Genomic DNA, 18,989 nt, shown 5'->3' with positions numbered 1-18,989 from the left:
AACTCAATCCCTCAAAGTCAAAGGCCATGCCCATAAAAATAGCGAAGCCCAACATCCAACTCACAGTACAGGGTCAACCAATTGAATGGGTCGACACCTATCAGTATCTAGGAATCATCCTGGACACACACATGAATTTTAATGCTGAGGTCACTTACTTGAGAGAGCGAACTGCGGCCCAGACGGCAATCCTCAGGTCGCTAACCTCCCTTTCTGGAGGAGCCAATCTGCAAGTCCTTCGCACATACTGTGTACAGGCTGTCAGATCAGTGATCGATTATGCCGCACCTGCACTCACAAATCTATCACACCAGCAGTGGAAAAAGCTTGAAGTTGCCCAAAACAATGCTATGAGAGCAGCACTGGGAGCCCCCATGTGGACCAGGCTTGAAACTCTTAGACTGGAGACGGGTTTGCCCTCTCTACAAGAAATAATATCACAAAGGACAGCTACAATTGTCAGTAAAAAAAATATTTCTTCTGATCCAATCCCAGTACGGCAGGCCTTGGTGGTTGGAGTAGGCCAAAACAATGGAAACTCTTGGGTTGCAAGAGCAGGAAAAGTCCTAAACAGACTACATTTAAAAAACATGATTCGTGATAGAGAGAGTGATCATCCACACCCAAATTACACTCCTTCCGCACCGTGGGAAGAGCCTACTTTCAAAATAGTAATAGAAAGTCTCCCAATGAAAAAGGCTGCCTATGATCCGACAATCCTAAGGCGCATAATAGAAGAGCAAATGTATAGCATAGCAGTAGCAGGAGCCACCCACATCTTCACAGACGGATCGGTGGACACAGAATATGAGAGTGCTGGCGCTGCTCTTTGCACGGCCAGCGTACAGGCATATTGGAGACTGGGAGGACTAGTATCATCAACCCAAACTGAGCTGTTTGCCATACAACAGGCATTCGCATATGTGATTGCACAAAACACTCAAAATGCAATCATACACACAGACTCAAAAGCTGCACTTCAAATACTAGGACAAAAACACTAGAAAGATAATGTGGAAATAATTACCACCATTTTGTATCTTTGAGCAGTCGCTAAAGGCAAAGGACTCAACATAACTTTAAACTGGATCCCATCCTATATTGGAATCTGTCACGACCCTTGAGACTAAATAATGTTCTTCTCCCCACAGTGTAAAGAACAAATAAAAATCTGCCATGCCAATAGGTGTGTAGGGGTATAATTAATCACTGTATAAAAACGGGAGAACAATATATTTTGCTAAGGGTGACAACTTAACAACAATTAAATAAATAGCCAGAAATATTTATCCGCATGTAATACTATAGAATGCAAGTAATTATTTGAGACCTGTGCACTATCACCAGAATATGGAGTAAGCCATAAATACACTAAAATCGTCTATCCAGGTAAATTAATACTTATATGGGCTTAAAATAACAAAAACCAAGAACTTAGCTTAAACACAACTGCACTCGACCGCAGCCGCCACTCTACTGCCCAGGACGTGCTCCGCAGGCCCAACGTCGACTAACCGTCTACCCAAATACCAATTAACGTTCGCATGAACATTGTGAACATTCTATTTACAAAGGTCAGCCCTAAACTCCAACATTATTACTAAGAGTTATAATTACTGGTCTCACATTCCTTGAAATATTACGGCTACCACATATGGGAATAAATAAATATAAAACTATAGGCAATTGATTTGCCAACAATCGCCCTGGCCATTCCCAAATATTGTCAACCGCCCACACGGCTAATTTCACGTGACATCCACCACCAAAACAAACCTTACACACACTACCCAGCTATCTATGTTATATATATATAATGTATATATATCTATATACACAAATCTTATACAACTGACAGCAATATTTACGTAGAGAAAACAATAACATAATACGAGGTTCGGGAGAATTGGCAGAATCGTAATAAGATTCGTGACAGAATCCCATTAAATGAAAAAGCTGATGAAATTGCTAAATTGGCAACTCGTCATCCAGTGATACATAAAACAATTCAACCCAGCCTAGGGAACATAAAAAACATCATCGCCAAAAAACTCTCACATCTCAACATCTCTCACCTGCACCAGAGAATAGCTGAAGGTTCGCCATCTGCAACATGGTATCTTCAGGCAACCAAATTAGAAAGGTTAAGTATCCCAAAAGGAATCCACAGGGAAATAGCAGTTAGGTTATATAGACTACGTCTAGGTTACAGATGCAACTGGGAGATTGGTGAACCCCGACAGAGAGAGTGCATCTTCTGCCAAACTGTCACAGAAAAGCCATTACTTCACTATCTTCTGGAATGTGAAGCAACCAGTGACCTTAGAAGAGTTTTAAGAGTTCCTGAATCATGCAGTGGCCATCCTGAAGCCATCAACACAGCCACTCTCCTGGTCAACAAAGGTGTTCAGCAGCTGGACACCCTCATAAAGACTGTGAAGCAGTATCCTCCCCCGCGATAACAGCTTGATGGTTAAATGCAGACTCAGAATATTGAGAAAAAAAATTGTACCACTTACGGGCTATTCATGCCCATGCCACCTCTTGGTTGGCTTAATCTTCATCATCATCATTATCCTCTTCACCCCCAACATAACTAGCCGCGAGATGATCCAGCAGTGAGGATCTCCAACTCTTTCCCGGCACCGGAGGATGAATGTTCGATTGTTGGCATGATAATTATAGCAAGACAAAAGACTTTAACATTTATTTATAAATGAAAACGTTTTTAACATTTATTTATAAAACATGTTGTTAACATCTATCTATAAAACACATTTTTAACATATATTTATAAAACACTTTGTTAACATCTGTCTCTAAAACACATTTAAAAAAAAAATATAAATGAAAAAGTAATGAAAAACAAACTATAATTTTAGGATTATTTTTTATTCAAAACTGATGGTCAAAAGCAATCTATATAAAGATTAGGGTCACATATCTAAAAACTGGAAATTTTGAGAAATTAATTTACTGAAATATGAGAGCATTTGCACACAATTATTAGTATCAGACATAGTCAAATTGTGAAAGCAAGATTTGTAGAGGACAATCGCTCTTGTCTATGTTACTATGTATTGCAGTGTCCATGATCATTTCCACGTCGCCAATATCACTCTCCATCTCGTCAGTGCTTACCACTTTCATAGGAATGTTGTTATCAGTCGAGTGGACCTGGATGTGACTTCTGGTGTTCCTCCAGGCAGCAATGTCAGCCTGGAGGTCAGGCAGGCGACTGTAGGAACCCTGATCCAGAGGGCACCTCGTGAAGGGGTCCAATGGGGTCATCAGCAGCAGTTGAACCAGTGTCGACTCATCCACCACCATCTTGGACGAGTGTAGCAGGACAGGAGCCTCCATAACTGCACCAGTCACGCTATCCACGAACTCCTCCGGACATGGATCCGACGATTCCTCAAATAATTTTGGGAAGTGGTGAAATGAGAACCCGAACTCCGCTGCCCGCTTGTTGACAAACGCCAGAATGTGAGCGTGGTCAAGAACTAAGACTGTTGAAATAGCCATAGATCTCTCAAGTAACACAAAAAAAACATCTAAATTCGAGAAGAGCAATAGAAAGCCGAGAGATTTCTCAAGTTTTAAATTCGGTCCCATTGAAACCAAACTAGAAATAAAATTGACGAGGGAAGCAGCCGCGACATGGACGAGACCGGGGCATTCGTAAGCAGCCATTGTGGGCAGTGTAAACAGGAGCACCTCAAACAGACCAAATATTTCATCGTATTTATTGGCAGTTTGCATAGCATCAATCAGGCATGTAAGATACATGTCTCGTATTGCATCTGCCTTATGATTCAAGAGCTGCAAGATGTGGCTGAAAAAAGCTGCTTCTTTTCCAATATTCAAATTTCGAACTTGAGTAACAGCGGCAGCAGCAACAGCCTTTACATGACCACATTTATTAAGGCTGTTAAACACACTGATGAGGTGGTAAAAGAGATTAGTCTTTGATTCACTATAGATAAGGATATCTACCTGCAGGTACGCGATCATGTCCACCAGCCCAGTCACGATATGCTGGCCAGCGGTTGCATCCTGGAGGTACTTATCGGGCCACATACTGATAAAGCGAAGCATTTCCAGCCGGAGATAGGGGTTGGGGCACAAACTTGGATGGGAGAACATTCTCAATATCCAAGGCTTCAAAGACTTAGAAACTACTGGACTTAACTCTAAGTCGTATTCTTTCTTCCAGTTTCTTAACAGTTCGACAATTTTCCAAATAACGTTCTCCCATCGACCTGATATTTGAACAGATTTTCTTCTCATGCAAGAAGCAACCGTTAGTGCCCAAAAAATCGCTTGACTGGCCTTGTTGACAGCTACTATCTCAGAGCTGGCATAGCGTAATAAAATTTCGACCTTCCGTTCACTGCTCTCAATTGTATCTAAAAGATGATGACAGGAAATTTTATATGGGTCGATGCTTGATAAAGCCATAATAAATGCTCGGAATCTAATATTTGATTTTTGTGTGGCGTCCATTTTAATGCGCTGGTTAAGTTCTCATTTGAAGCCTAAAATTTAAAAAAGGTCGAATGTTACACAGCCACCCAAGAGGTAGCACGGGCATGAATAGTCCGTAAAACTACCTCTAATTGATTGATAAAGATTAAGCCACCCAAGAGGTGGCACGGGCATGAATAGCCCGTAAGTGGTACAATTTTTTTTTCTCAGTATTCTGAGGTTGCATTTAACCATCAGGCTGTTATCGCGGGGGAGGATACTGCTTCACAGTCTTTATGAGGGTGTCCAGCTGCTGGACACCTTGGACAAATGTCTGATTGGATTGGTACCTCTAATGAGAGGGCCTGCTTATATTGGGTTGCAGGTGAGGTGAACCGTGGGGAAGTGAGGGAAGAAATATAGAAGATGAGTCACAATAATTTGGCCGAAGATATGTTGAGGAGAGAAACATTACCTGCACGTGAAGTGCGGGTCAATGGCACGGTGCACGGATGCTCAGCTTACATGAAGTTGAAAGAATATGAGAATTATGGAAACTACAGAAGGCTTATAGGACCATGCGTGGAAGTTCCTATTTATATCCACCTTAACTCATTCATATATATGTCTAACCTACACTTGAAATAATAAAGTGATCCCACGACTATTATGTTACCCGGAAATCTGTTCTACAAATCAACAACCCTGTCTCTAAACTGGTATTTACCCAGGTTTTCCCGAATTGCTTAAGGAAAGTTGCATGCGAACCTTTAATTGTTAAAAGAATGCAAAGAGGACCTTCGCGAGACGCTGTCTACCATATTTATTAAATTGTTAGAATCAGGCTAATGTGTTACCAATTTTCAAGACCAATTAGCTTAACGTCAATTGTGGGAAAGTTGCTCGAATCGATAATTGCAAATACCATTCAGAGGAACATAAGAATACAGGTAACTGCTGAGGGCCTATTGGCCCATAGATTGATAAAGATTAAGCCACCCAGGAGGTGGCACGGGCATGAATAGCCCGTAAGTTTGGCCCATATGAGGCAGCTCCTATTTATAACCAGATTGATTGATTGATGAAGATTAAGCCACCCAAGAGGTGGCACGGGCATGAATAGCCCGTAAGTGGTACAATTATTTTTTTCTCAGTATTCTGAGGTTGCATTTAACCATCAGGCTGTTATCGCGGGGGAGGATACTGCTTCACAGTTTTTATGAGGGTGTCCAGCTGCTGGACACCTTTGTTGACCAGGAGAGTGGCTGTGTTGATGGTTTCAGGGTGGCCACTGCATGATTCAGGAACTCTTAAAGCTCTTCTAAGATCATTGGTTGCTTCACATTCCAGAAGATAGTGAAGTAATGGCTTTTCTGTGACAGTTTGGCAGAAGATGCACTCTCTCTGTCGGGGTTCACCAATCTCCCAGTTGCATCTGTAACCTAGACGTAGTCTATATAACCTAACTGCTATTTCCCTGTGGATTCCTTTTGGGATATTTAACCTTTCTAATTTGGTTGCCTGAAGATACCATGTTGCAGATGGCGAACCTTTAGCTATTCTCTGGTGCAGGTAGGCTTTGTTGAGATGTGAGAGTTTTTTGGTGATGATGTTTTTTATGTTCTCTAGGCTGGGTTGAATTGTTTTATGTATCACTGGATGACGAGTTGCCAATTTAGCAATTTCATCAGCTTTTTCATTTAATGGGATTCCAATATGGGATGGGATCCAGTTTAAGGTTATGTTGAGTCCTTTGCCTTTAGCGACTGCTCCAAGATACAAAATGGTGGTAATTATTTCCACATTATCTTTCCACTGTTTTTGTCCTAGTATTTGAAGTGCAGCTTTTGAGTCTGTGTTTATGATTACATTTTGAATGTTTTGTGCAATCACATATGCGAATGCCTGTTGTATGGCAAACAGCTCAGTTTGGGTTGATGATACTAGTCCTCCCAGTCTCCAATATGCCTGTACGCTGGTCGTGCAAAGAGCAGCGCCAGCACTCTCATATTCTGTGTCCACCGATCCGTCTGTGAAGATGTGGGTGGCTCCGGCTACTGCTATGCTATACATTTGCTCTTCTATTATGCGCCTTAGGATTGTCGGATCATAGGCAGCCTTTTTCATTGGGAGACTTTCTATTACTATTTTGAAAGTAGGCTATTCCCACGGCGCAGAAGGAGTGTAATTTGGGTGTGGATGATCACCCTCTCTATCAAGAATCATGCTTTTTAAATGTAGTCTGTTTAGGACTTTTCCTGCTCTTGCAGCCCAAGAGTTTCCATTGTTTTGGCCTAGTCCAACCACCAAGGCCTGCCGTACTGGGATTGGATCAGAAGAAATTATTATCTTACTGACAATTGAAGCTGTCCTTTGTGATATTCTTTCTTGTAGAGAGGGCAAACCCGTCTCCAGTCTAAGAGTTTCAAGCCTGGTCCACATGGGGGCTCCCAGTGCAGCTCTCATAGCATTGTTTTGGGCAACTTCAAGCTTTTTCCACTGCTGGTGTGATAGATTTGTGAGTGCAGGTGCGGCATAATCGATCACTGATCTGACTGCCTGTACATAGCATGTGTGAAGGACTTGCAGATTGGCTCCTCCAGAAAGAGAGGTTAGCGACCTGAGGATTGCCGTCCGGGCCGCAGTTCGCTCTCTTAAGTAAGTGACCTCAGCATTAAAATTCATGTGTGTGTCCAGGATGATTCCTAGATACTGATAGGTGTCGACCCATTCAATTGGTTGACCCTGTACTGTGAGTTGGATGTTGGGCTTCGCTATTTTTATGGGCATGGCCTTTGACTTGGAGGGGTTAAGATTGATCCCAATCTGTTTTGCCTCTATACTGATGCAGTCTAAGCATTTGGGTGCAAGGCGTGCCGCATCCCTTCTTTTTATGATGATGACAAAGTCGTCCGCGTAGTTTAGCAGCCTGAAGTGATGTGGAAGTTTCAACCTCATTATTCTTTCCATTAAGCAGTTGAAGAGAAGGGGGCTGAGAATACCTCCTTGCGGTGTACCACTTTCATGTCTTTTGTACTCAAAGACTGTGCCATGAAGTTTTACTCTTGCTTCTCTGTTTATGAGACAGTTTTTGGTCCAGGAGAGCAGGTTGCCTCTGATCTCTTTGTCAATGAGGCAGCAGAGGCGCTAGCCAGTTCAAAAGCTTTTTCGAGGTCCAGGAATATCAGCATTCCTGGTCTGTCATTCAAGTGGGCTAACAGAGTTGTAATACATTCCACTGTGCCAACCCCTCTTCTATAGGCATACATATCATGGTGCAGTTTAGTCATTTTCCCACACACTTGGTCCGGGAGACATCTCCCGTCACGCAGGGTGCAGTTGCACCTCCACAGATCTCCAGTATCAGCTCTTGATACTGGTAATGGCTCAAAAGGGCCACCACTTACGAGCTATTCATGCCTGTGCCACCTTTTGGGTGGCTTCATCTTCATTTTCTTCATCTGTTTAAAACACGGGAGACATCTCCCGTCACGCTGGGTGCAGTCGCACCTCCACAGATCTCCAGTATCATCTATTGATACTGGTGATGGCTCAAAAGGGCCACCACTTACCAATTCATGCCCGTGCCACCTATTGGGTGGCTTTAGGAAAGTACCTATTGGTACTTTCCGTGCCACCTATTGGGTGGCTTCATCTTCATCTTAACACATTCACAAGGGAGACATCTCCAATCATGCAGGGGGCTATTCGCACCCCTGCCTATTCGTATCTCCAGTATCAGCTCTTGATACTGGTAATGGCTTAAAATGGCCACCACTTACGGGCTATTCATGCCCGTGCCACCTTTTGGGTGGCTTAATCTTCATCATCATCATCAGTCATTTTCCACTCCAGTCTGTTGAGTGCCATTCTGTCAGCCATCTTGGCTGCACAGCTTTGGAGAGAGATGGGCCTGGGATTTGCTGGATCTTTGGGTTTTGGGATCGGCACTATGTCTGCTCTATTCCAAGCAGAAGGTCTAGTTTGAGAAGTCCAGGCTAAATTAATTAACCTTAGGTATGCAGCGTCTCCCTCTGGGCCGAGGTTTCTAATCATTTTATAGGTTATTTTGTCGGCTCCAGGGGATGTATCCTTGGAGTTTTTCTTAGCCCGATTGAGCTCATCCAGTGTGAAGGGGGCATTAGTGTCAGAGACTTCTTCACATGCTGTAAGGATTCTGTGCCACCTTTCTTCCTCTAGTCCGGTCTGTACTGCTAATACATCTGGTGGAAGTTGATTGTTGGCTGCTCTCTCTGCAAACCTGGTTGCCAGTACTTCGGCTTCCTGTTGAGGATCCTTTGGGTGTGGAGCTTTAGGTGTTTTATTCCCTTTGGCCCGGTGAATTTGCTGCCACATCTTTCCGAGAGAGGTGTGTTCATTCAGGTGTGAACACCATTCCAGCCACTTTTGTTCTTTTATTTGTCTGGTCTCTCGATGCACATGTTCCTTGACCTCACAAAGTAAGATCCTGTTGCGGTCACTTGGCTGCTTTTTGTTTAACTTTCTTGTTCTGTTGAGTCTATGGTTGAGATCTTTGACACGTTCGCAATAGTACCAATGATCTTTATGGTGTCCGGTGGACTGTTTTTTCAGTGTGATTGAGTGGTTGGCTGCACTTTGAATCGCTTTGACAAATTCTTGTTCTGCCTGATTAATGTCTTCGGGAAGATCATAGTTTCTTTGCCACTCTGAAATGAGGTTTTGAAATCGGTCCCAGTTTGCTAAAGCAAAGTTCCAGGCTTCAGATGGAGGCGGAGGTGGGGTGGGTAGGTCTAACTGAAGATCAATTTAGACCCCATAGTGGTCGCTTGTGAGTGTGGGCTCAACTGACCATGTTGCTGCATCTCTTAGGGAGGCTGAAACGAAGGTTAGGTCTAATCTGCCTCCTTGGATGTGGGTAGGTTCATTCTTGTTTAGGATTTGTATTTCTGGAAGCTGGTCTAGTAGGTGTGAAATGTGAATGCCGGCTTCATTTGTTCTGTTCGAGCCCAGTGCCAATCGATGATGGGCATTAAAATCTCCACAAATGATTGTGTTTGTTGTTGTCGCGTGTCCAAATAACACAGAGAGATCCATTTCGGCTTGTGGAGACCTGTACACATTGAACACTTCAAGTTTGTCGTGTCTTAGCTCAATGGTAACTCCCATTACCTCTGTCCCTGCTCCACAATTGGGTGGGCTGGTTATGGACTTGGAGATCAGGTCACATTTTACATAGATTGCACATCCCCTGGATTGCCCATTGATCCATGGAAGGAAGAAGGCTCGATAGCCTGAGATTTTAGGTTCTAATCCGGCTCGAAGCAAGCTCTCCTGTAGTAACAGGATGTCTATGCCCTTGGTTGCTGCTATGCATTGCAAGTGTTGCAATTTAGTGCGCAGTCCTTGCGCATTCCTTTGCAGGATCTTTAGACCTCTAGGTTCTTGGAATTTGCTGACAATTCCGTGGTATCCATGGAGTCTGATGAACACGCCATGGAAGTTGCAATTGGTGTATAGGTTCTTAGTGGACCTGAAATTGACTCATCAATGTCGCTTTCCGACGAGCTGGACTCTATCTGTTTTTTTATGGGGGTGTCTCCTGCCCTGCTGTCTTGACGGTGTGGATATTACATCTTCGAATTTCTTGAGCTTGTGCTCAATTGTCTTCCGAGTCTCTGTGGTTTGCTTGATTCCATGTGATGACAGCAGACTTTTGATCAACTTAGTGACCAAAGTTTTGAGCATTGGCCAGAGAGCGTCCAGTTCAGTGGGAGCACAATTTAATGCTGTGCAGGTTTGGGGCCTAGTAGCTTTTAGACCCTTCTCGGTGGTAACTTTGACACTGGAATTGCTACTCCTATTGGCCCCAGTGTGCTTACTGGATGAAATGAGAGGCCGACTGCTTTGAACATGATTCTTGTGTCCTCCATCTTCCTTTTTGTCCTGTACAGAGGTCTTCTCGCCCTTCACCATGGTCGATGGTGAAGGGCCGTGTGCCCCCTCTTCTTGAATGGGTAGACCCCACGCGGTTTTAGTGGGCATGGGAGCTGGTATTCGTTTTGGTGGGGGTTTCGACTCCCCTGTAGGCGTGGTGGGGTTCGTTTGAAGCCTTTTGAGCCTTTCAGGGCATTTCAAGTTCCAGGCATGATGTGCCTTGGAACAATTTGGGCATTTTGCCTGAACAGGGTGGTTTGCCTTGAGTTTATCAATACATTTTTTTGTGTCATGGGGCTGGCTGCAGACTTCGCACCTCACTGGGCGTTGGCAGCCATCTTTGTGATGCCCAAATCTCTGACATCTGAAGCATCTTAGGGGTTCTGGGGTGTAAGGCCTGTGTTGGAACACGCCCCAGATTGCAAGGTCAAGTTTCTCCGGAATCTGTCCTCTTACTGTGAGAAGGACTTGTCGAGTTTCCTGTTTTGTGGTTCGTACTTGGCATCTCTCTGCTGACACCACATAGTTCAGCTTTTCGAGATGGCCAAGGGCCATATGCAAGGGATAGTGGAGGACAATGATTTTACTTATTTTATCCTCTGGTTTCAGTTCATCACATTTGGCGTCATTTTTTAGAATCGTAGCTGCCGACTCGTCTTTAGGCCTCAGAATGTATTCTCCTCTGAGATTAGGTTTTGCTCTGATCTGGAGCTGGGGGTACTCTTTTTTCCAGGTCCACTACAGTAGCGTAAGAAGACTTACCTTCGGTGTGCTGCACTTTGAAGATTGGAAGCGTAGATCTAGTCTGAGGCGCTGGGAAAGCTGGAGAAGCTGGAGAGATTAATGGGCGATGGGTCGTCATGGAGTGGCTTGTCCTGTTAGCCTTATTCACGTGATGCCACTCGCCGTCACTTTCAGAACTTGTATCCAGTATAGATGGTCTTTTCCTACACTGAGCAGCATTGCTGGATCGATTATAATTCAATTGGAATTCCATGATGAAATTCAAATGATCACTTGTAGAGTGGTCTGGTGAGTGAAGGTTTCTTTGCAACTGGAGGTTCTTTGCTACTGGAGACAAAGTCAGCGTGCAGTTGGCTCACTGGGTGAACTGTGGAATTTTTCGAAGAGGATAAGGCCACCACAGCTAGTTATGTTGGTGGTGAAGAGGATAAGGCCACCACAGCTAGTTATGTTGGGGGTGAAGAGGATAAGACCACCACAGCTAGTTATGTTGGGGGTGAAGAGGATAAGACCACCACAGCTAGTTATGTTGGGAGGTTATAAGACCACCACACCTAGTTATGTTGGTGGTTATAAGACCACCACAGCTAGTTATGTTGAGGGTTATAAGACCACCACAGCTAGTTATGTTGGTGGTGAAGAGGATAAGGCCACCACAGCTAGTTATGTTGAGGGTTATAAGACCACCACACCTAGTTATGTTGAGGGTTATAAGACCACCACAGCTAGTTATGTTGAGGGTTATAAGACCACCACAGCTAGTTATGTTGAGGGTTATAAGACCACCACAGCTAGTTATGTTGGTGGTTATAAGACCACCACAGCTAGTTATGTTGGGAGGTTATAAGACCACCACAGCTAGTTATGTTGAGGGTTATAAGACCACCACAGCTAGTTATGTTGAGGGTTATAAGACCACCACAGCTAGTTATGTTGAGGGTTATAAGACCACCATAGCTAGTTATGTTGAGGGTTATAAGACCACCACAGCTAGTTATGTTGGTGGTTATAAGACCACCACACCTAGTTATGTTGAGGGTTATAAGACCACCACAGCTAGTTATGTTGGTGGTGAAGAGGATAAGACCACCACAGCTAGTTATGTTGAGGGTTATAAGACCACCACACCTAGTTATGTTGGTGGTTATAAGACCACCACACCTAGTTATGTTGAGGGTTATAAGACCACCACAGCTAGTTATGTTGGTGGTGAAGAGGATAAGACCACCACAGCTAGTTATGTTGGGGGTGAAGAGGATAAGACCACCACAGCTAGTTATGTTGGTGGTGAAGAGGATAAGACCACCACAGCTAGTTATGTTGGGGGTGAAGAGGATAAGACCACCACAGCTAGTTATGTTGGTGGTGAAGAGGATAAGACCACCACAGCTAGTTATGTTGGTGGTGAAGAGGATAAGACCACCACAGCTAGTTATGTTGGTGGTGAAGAGGATAAGACCACCACAGCTAGTTATGTTAGGGGTGAAGAGGATAAGACCACCACAGCTAGTTATGTTGGTGGTGAAGAGGATAAGACCCCCACAGCTAGTTATGTTGGAGGTGAAGAGGATAAGATCACCACAGCTAGTGATGTTGATGGTTATAAGACTACCACAGCTAGTTATGTTGGGGGTTATAAGACCTCCACAGCTAGTTATATTGGGGGGTGAAGAGGATAAGACCAACTCAACTAGTTACGGAGATAATGGTTGCCAGAATGGAAGTTATAACAAATTCAAGCAAGGTCCGCCAGGCCAGTCAAAGTATTTGCCAGGTTGCTTAGAGAATGAAAATAAGAGATTTGTGAACCCTTACCTAGCATATTCAATAAAGTATTATATTCGAGCAGAGTACCAAATTTGTGTGTATTTTGTAGATATATAGTAGACTAGCTGTTCCCGGTCACGCGTTGGTGTGGCTCAACAACGCATGCACGTTGCTGGGCCACAGCAACCCTCCCCTCGCCCACCATTCCCCCCCTCCCCAGTTCCCTGGTCCTCCTAACCCTTCCCACACTTCCCCCATCTCCTCGTCCTCCCCACCATTCTCCACTCCCCCGTCCCCTTGTCTTTTCTACCGTCACCTCGTCCCCCACCCACAATTTCCCCGTCCCCTCGTCCTCCCCACCATTCTCCCACTACTCTGTCCCCTTATCCTCCCCACCATTCTCCACTCCGCGGTCACGGAGTGCACGCACCATCCCTCTAGGGGTGAGGACGAGGGGACCATCCCCCAATTCCCCGTCCCCCACGTCCTCCCCACCATTACCCCCATCCCCCGTCCCATTGCCTTCCTCACCATCCCCACACTCCCGTCCCTTCGTCCTCCCTACCATTACCCCCCTCCCATCTCCCCTCGACCTCCCCCCCCCAACATTCCCCTCTCCCTCGTCCGATGCATTCCAAATGATCTGACAAAAAAGCTGACAATAACAAAAAAATATTAAACTATACTCACGAAATGAATGGTATGGCAAACAACACATCTCAATTCCAACGCAATGTCGTACAAAATAATTAAATCAAAATGAAAATAAATCGAAATCTATGAAAATTCAATTTATCAGTGCAATTGGAAACATTGAAATGGTATCATAACATATTTAGTATAGTGTGTGTGTTGCTCTTACGTGCAACAGACGGCGTTGTTTTTCAAGAAAAACCTGTTTTTACCTGTTACAGGTGTGGCATCTAAATAGTAGGTATATAAAAACACGCACGTATTTGAATGGAGCGTTGTGTCAAAATTTCAAAGCAATCGGTGAAGAACTTTCGGAGATTACAGCATGTATTGCTCTTACGTCCAACAGATGGCGCTGTTTTTTTTTTTTTTAACATGGTTTTCTTGTCACAGGTGAGGCATGTCTATAGTAGGTATATATAAACACGCACCTATTCGAATGCAAAATTGTGTCAAAATTTCAAAGCAATCCCTGAAGAGGTTTCAAAAATTTTCTACACATGAATATTCACTTTTTCAAAAAATCATGTCTTTTACCCGTCATAGACGGACATCTATATAGTATGTATATAAAAACCCGCTCGGATGCAAATGAAACGTAGTGTCAAAATTTCAAAGCAATCGGTGAAGAAATTTCGAAGATTAGCGATTTTGAGCAAACAAACATTAACGTTTTTATTTATATAGATATCACCGAGAAAATCAAACGCAGTTCTAAGGGGCCTCGGACCCGCGATCAAGCAATTTCCAGTCGCTTACCTTTCCACTGTACCACCCTGACCATAAAATTATGCAACCATGATTCTGGTGAAAACACAGGGAGTCATGAGCCCTCTTCAGAAGTACAGTTTTCCCACTATTGAAACAGTGGAGGATTCGTAGGAAGAAAAGTACAATATCTGAAGCCGCCTCTTAACAGCATCTCGGTGTGATTTCTTCAGTTTTCTGACAAGGAACTCGGCAGCCATACTCTAGACAAATGGAAGAGATGTTTCATTTGTCTGAAACAAATGTTTTAAATGATTGATGATTCTGATTGTAGATTTTTATGAAATCTCACAGTTTTTTCTCAACTTCATTTTTGTTTCACAATACAACTCTCGTTTTAGATTAAATAAGTAATTTTAGAGTAATAAAATAAGATTAAAAACACCAGGATGTGGATGAAACCATATAAAGGCAGGGCAATTTGATTTTTCAAATTAGGATTAGACATGTATATGTTGGTTGCATATGAGTAAATCAGTGGTGCAGTGCTGCTGGAGCGCCGCTCCGGCAGAACTACAAATGGGTGATGTAATCGGGGAAAGGGAGAGAATGAGAGGAAAAGGAGAGGATGATGGGAAAGGGAGAGGATGAGGGGAAAGGGAGAGGGAGAATAGAAAGGGAGAGAGGATGAGGGGAAAGGGAGACGATAGCTTGTGGGTGATGGTTGATCTTGACAGAAAATATTAGTGTGAACGCTTCTTATCCATTTATGACAGACAAACGGTATAAGACAAAGTTGCCAACCTACCGCTTTGGATACGAATATTCAGCGATAATGTTCATGGGTTTAGAAGTAGTTCATTAGACAGGTGTTCTTTATTCATGCAATAGTATATTTTATTATTAAATACTAGGCAGCTAAAGTGACAAAACTGCTGCACACACCTTTACATAATTTAGTGCTTTTTAGGGTGGTTCTAATGTCGTGTGATATACTGAGTTGGCCACTCCACTTCTGTGTTTCAGTGGCATTAGTAAAGTGGTGGCTGGAGGTACGTGGATTTCGTTTTAATGCAGACACATTTTTTCTCACAAACATCCCCATCATGGCTTCTAGGCAAACTTCCCATGATTCTAAGCATGGCTTCAATTAAGTTCCCTACTGGAACTGCAAAAGCAGTTCCAGTGAGGAACTTAAGAATGGGATTGCATTCCCGCACATGCTGGCATAAAATGGATATAAAATTCACTTATTTTTGCACATGCTGGCATAACATTTTGCCAGCATATCAAGCAGATAAATGGCAAAATTTATATTATCATTGATGAATCGACAAGCCGGAGCATTAAAACAACCTTGATAGTTTACTTTAAATGTGAAAGTGAGAAGGAAGGTAATCCTCATTTCACGTTCTTAGATCTGGTTGAACTACCTGATCAGAAAACAGCAACTATTGCTAAGCATCTATTGAGCCGTCTTAATTATCATGGGTTTCATGACATATTTGAAACATAACCTTATAGCATTTGGGGTGATGGGCAAGTATCATGCTTGGTGTTAAATCTGGCGTTGCAACAATTCTCAAGGAACATTACCCTGATATAATAATCTGGCGCTGTCTTAATCACAGATTAGAACTTGAAGAAGGTGATTCAATGAGAGACGTTAATACAATTAATAATTTTCAAGCATTTACGGACAAATTGTATTCAGTTTACAATAGATCACCGTTAAATCAAAAAGAACTATCTGAAAATGCCTCTCAACTTGGACAACAGATTTGCAAAATAGGCATTGTTCTGAGCACCAGGTAGGTGGCCAGCTCGTTTCGAACAGTTTTAGTAGTGTGGAAAAATTATGAAGCACTTTGTTTTCATTTTTAAAATGCAATGAAAGATGAAACAAGATTTGGAATTGATAGAAAAAGCTTTGAAGGTCTGTTGAAGAAGCTAACTTCAGAACAATTTATATTGGATTTAGCTCTAATGTATGACAGTGCATGAACTTGGTTTACTGTCAGAGGGTCTACATAAACACACTACTTCGATTGTGTACGCAGACAAACTGATTCAACGGAGAATAAGGTCACTGCATGGACTAAAAGAGAAACCTGGCACTAGAGCTTTAGAAGCTTAAAAGGCAATTGAAAAGAAGTTTGGAGTAATTACCATAACAAGAAACAAGACAGTTGTCTCCATTAATTATCAACAGTTTCTTACTTGTTTTGTGCATGTTGTGCAGCACTGCATGTTTACGACAACATCCAACAACGTGAAATTGAACATGAGGTTCAATTTCTAAACCTCAAAGTATGTATAAATCACTGATAAGTGAAATGTGTGTCCTTGGAAAAAACTACTGGGCTGATGAAATACCACCTAATTACGGAGAAGCTGAAATATTATCTCTGTAAGAGATTTAAACTTTCTTCTTACTCTGCACTAAATACCTTCAGAGACTATGTGGAGGATCACGGGCACCGCATCCCCATCAAGATTTACATCCATTACTGAGCTGTTCACAAGTTATTCAAATTAGTACTGCTGAGTGTGAGAGGGGATTCAGTCACATGAACCTGATATAACAGCAACACACTGTTGACCAGACCACACACTAGAAGTTGAAGGGACGACGACGTTTCGGTCCGTCCTGGACCATTCTCAATCGACTTGAGAATGATCCAGGACGGACCGAAACGTCGTCGTCCCTTCAACTTCTAGTGTGTGGTCTGGTCAACATACTTCAGCCACGTTATTGTGACTCATCGCCAGCAACACACTCAAGAATTCTCATAAATCATGTATCAACACTTATGTGATACTAGGACAAAAATCCAACATTCTGTTTGTAACTTATTTTGAATGAATGTACTTTTACCTGAATAAATATTATTATTATTATTATTATTATTATTATTATTATTATTATTATTATTATACATTAATATAATATTAACACTTTTCCACTATTCAAAGCCTGAAAACTCAAGTAAGAATATTTCTACATATATTTGAAAATATACTGTTGACGAAGATCGTGCTGATGATGGGACGTTTGTTTGTACCATAACACTACGTCTAGAAGGAAATAATTGCAGAGCTTCAAGCGGGCTCCAAGTGAGACTTGTTGCTTACGTTAAATTAATGGCATCTGCCTACGACTGACGCATCAGGCGTCTTCTCCAGATGCGTTTTATCAAGAAGTGGAAAAGTTATATATTTAATATGTTTTAGTACTGATAATTAAGTTCTTTCAAGGGAAATGCTTTTATGTTTACAGTCCAGAGACTGATGTTTTAAGAAGAATTTCCAATATTATTTGCTGGTGAATTTAATGGAGACGCTGCAATGATATTCCATTTTTCTCAGGGAAAATCCACAACAAGCTCTTTTTTTTTTAATGAATAACTAAGATGTTTTGTTTAGTTTGTTAGTACAAAACAACAGTAATATTAACTGCATATTTTATTAACGGTTAGTAAATGGTATCGGGTTTCCCGACATAATTCGATGGGGGGGTGGGGGGAACACGGGTCGAAGTCCAATATTTAGAACAGGAGAATACTGAAACTCCTATTTAAAATTATTTGATTAATTTGGTGTTAGTATTTATTACATGACACTTTTGTATGTCAGTTCAAACAGGACGGATGTCCTGTACTAGAGTTACAGGTGTTGGAAGTCTTTAGGCGATTTCATTTCCCTGCTAACTCTTGTGAGGCTAAATTTATAGCCCAGTTAAATTTTATTTAATCCAGAGAACTGAATGTGATCAATTACGACAGTCAAATATGATTTTGGGACTGCACTGAGATCTGTGACATTAGTCACAGTGACTTGTGGCTTATTCAGGTCACTGATTAGCCATTGAGGCTAATGGAATAAATCGTGTCTAATAATAAATATATCAAAATCAGTTGTCGGATTTATATAGTCAACTATGCTCCCATGTGGTTATTTGCTGGAGTTCATTTAGCTGACAAATTAGGTTTTAATGTGGTTAGTTAATTTAGAGGATTGCATGTACTCAATCATTAAAGTCGAGTATGGCTCTGAGACTGCAGTGGGTTCAGTGACATTGGTCGCAGTGACCTGTAGCTGTCTAGGCTACTGTTCACTGATTTGCCACTGAGGCCTCATGAATACATCTTCAGCTATAAATGATATCAAGATCAACTTCTGTTGATATAGTAAGCTGTGTTCTCCTTAGTATAATTTTACTGGAGTTGTATAATCGGTTGACTAATTCAAATTTATTTTTGTATTGTTGGTATACAGGCATAGGCTTCCTTAGGCCTGTGAGTACTGGGCCTGTGAGTAATTTGCCACCAGCAGAATTTAACATGTTAATACACTGATATTTAGTTGGGCTAATGATAAATTTGTTATACAAGTTTGCGCCTACAAGGATTCCGATGTCGGTGAGGTGATCAGGATTAATTTTATCTGTCAGTTTCATTCCCCTATTTCTCAGGAATAGGACAATAGCTCCTAAACCTTTTAATGTATGTCCATTGGAATTGTGTCCACCATAATGGCTTGTACTTGTACTAGCTGCCCAAACATACTGATGGTTGTACCACCTGGTAGACTTGAGGTCCTGTGTCAGCTAGGAACCCCGATATATTTAATGTCACCTGGGTTACAGGCTTTAATTGTAGATCATCTGCCACTTTTTGTGTAATAAATAT

At 42.3% G+C, this 18,989-nt stretch overlaps 3 protein-coding genes across 3 annotated transcripts in view; 2 read left to right on the top strand and 1 right to left on the bottom strand.

Moving 5' to 3' along the window:
• Positions 1–3,012: 3,012 nt before the first annotated feature.
• Positions 3,013–5,078, bottom strand: LOC138352468 (uncharacterized). The gene is made up of 2 exons (XM_069304965.1): positions 4,821–5,078; positions 3,013–4,616 (listed from the first exon to the last, which is right to left on the bottom strand). Exon 2 carries the CDS (start codon positions 4,507–4,509, stop codon positions 3,013–3,015), a length of 1,497 nt encoding a protein of 498 aa, XP_069161066.1. The 5' UTR covers positions 4,510–4,616; positions 4,821–5,078.
• A 6,882-nt stretch (positions 5,079–11,960) lies between these two features.
• On the top strand, positions 11,961–12,800 carry LOC138352467 (mucin-22-like). The gene has a single exon (XM_069304964.1). It carries the CDS (start codon positions 11,961–11,963, stop codon positions 12,798–12,800), a length of 840 nt encoding a protein of 279 aa, XP_069161065.1.
• A 35-nt stretch (positions 12,801–12,835) lies between these two features.
• Positions 12,836–18,989, top strand: part of LOC138352466 (coagulation factor V-like) — a 97,056-nt gene continuing 90,902 nt past the window's right edge. Inside the window, exons 1-3 of the mRNA XM_069304963.1 lie at positions 12,836–12,893; positions 15,325–15,415; positions 15,930–16,109. Of these exons, the coding sequence (XP_069161064.1) occupies positions 12,836–12,893; positions 15,325–15,415; positions 15,930–16,109 (329 nt within the window). The remainder of the gene's footprint in view (positions 12,894–15,324; positions 15,416–15,929; positions 16,110–18,989) is intronic.

Source organism: Procambarus clarkii, chromosome 53 (assembly GCF_040958095.1).
Source record: "Procambarus clarkii isolate CNS0578487 chromosome 53, FALCON_Pclarkii_2.0, whole genome shotgun sequence".
Lineage (NCBI taxonomy): Eukaryota > Metazoa > Arthropoda > Malacostraca > Decapoda > Cambaridae > Procambarus > Procambarus clarkii.
Note: the sequence above shows the minus strand (reverse complement) of the source record. Positions and strands in the feature narration are given on the sequence as shown.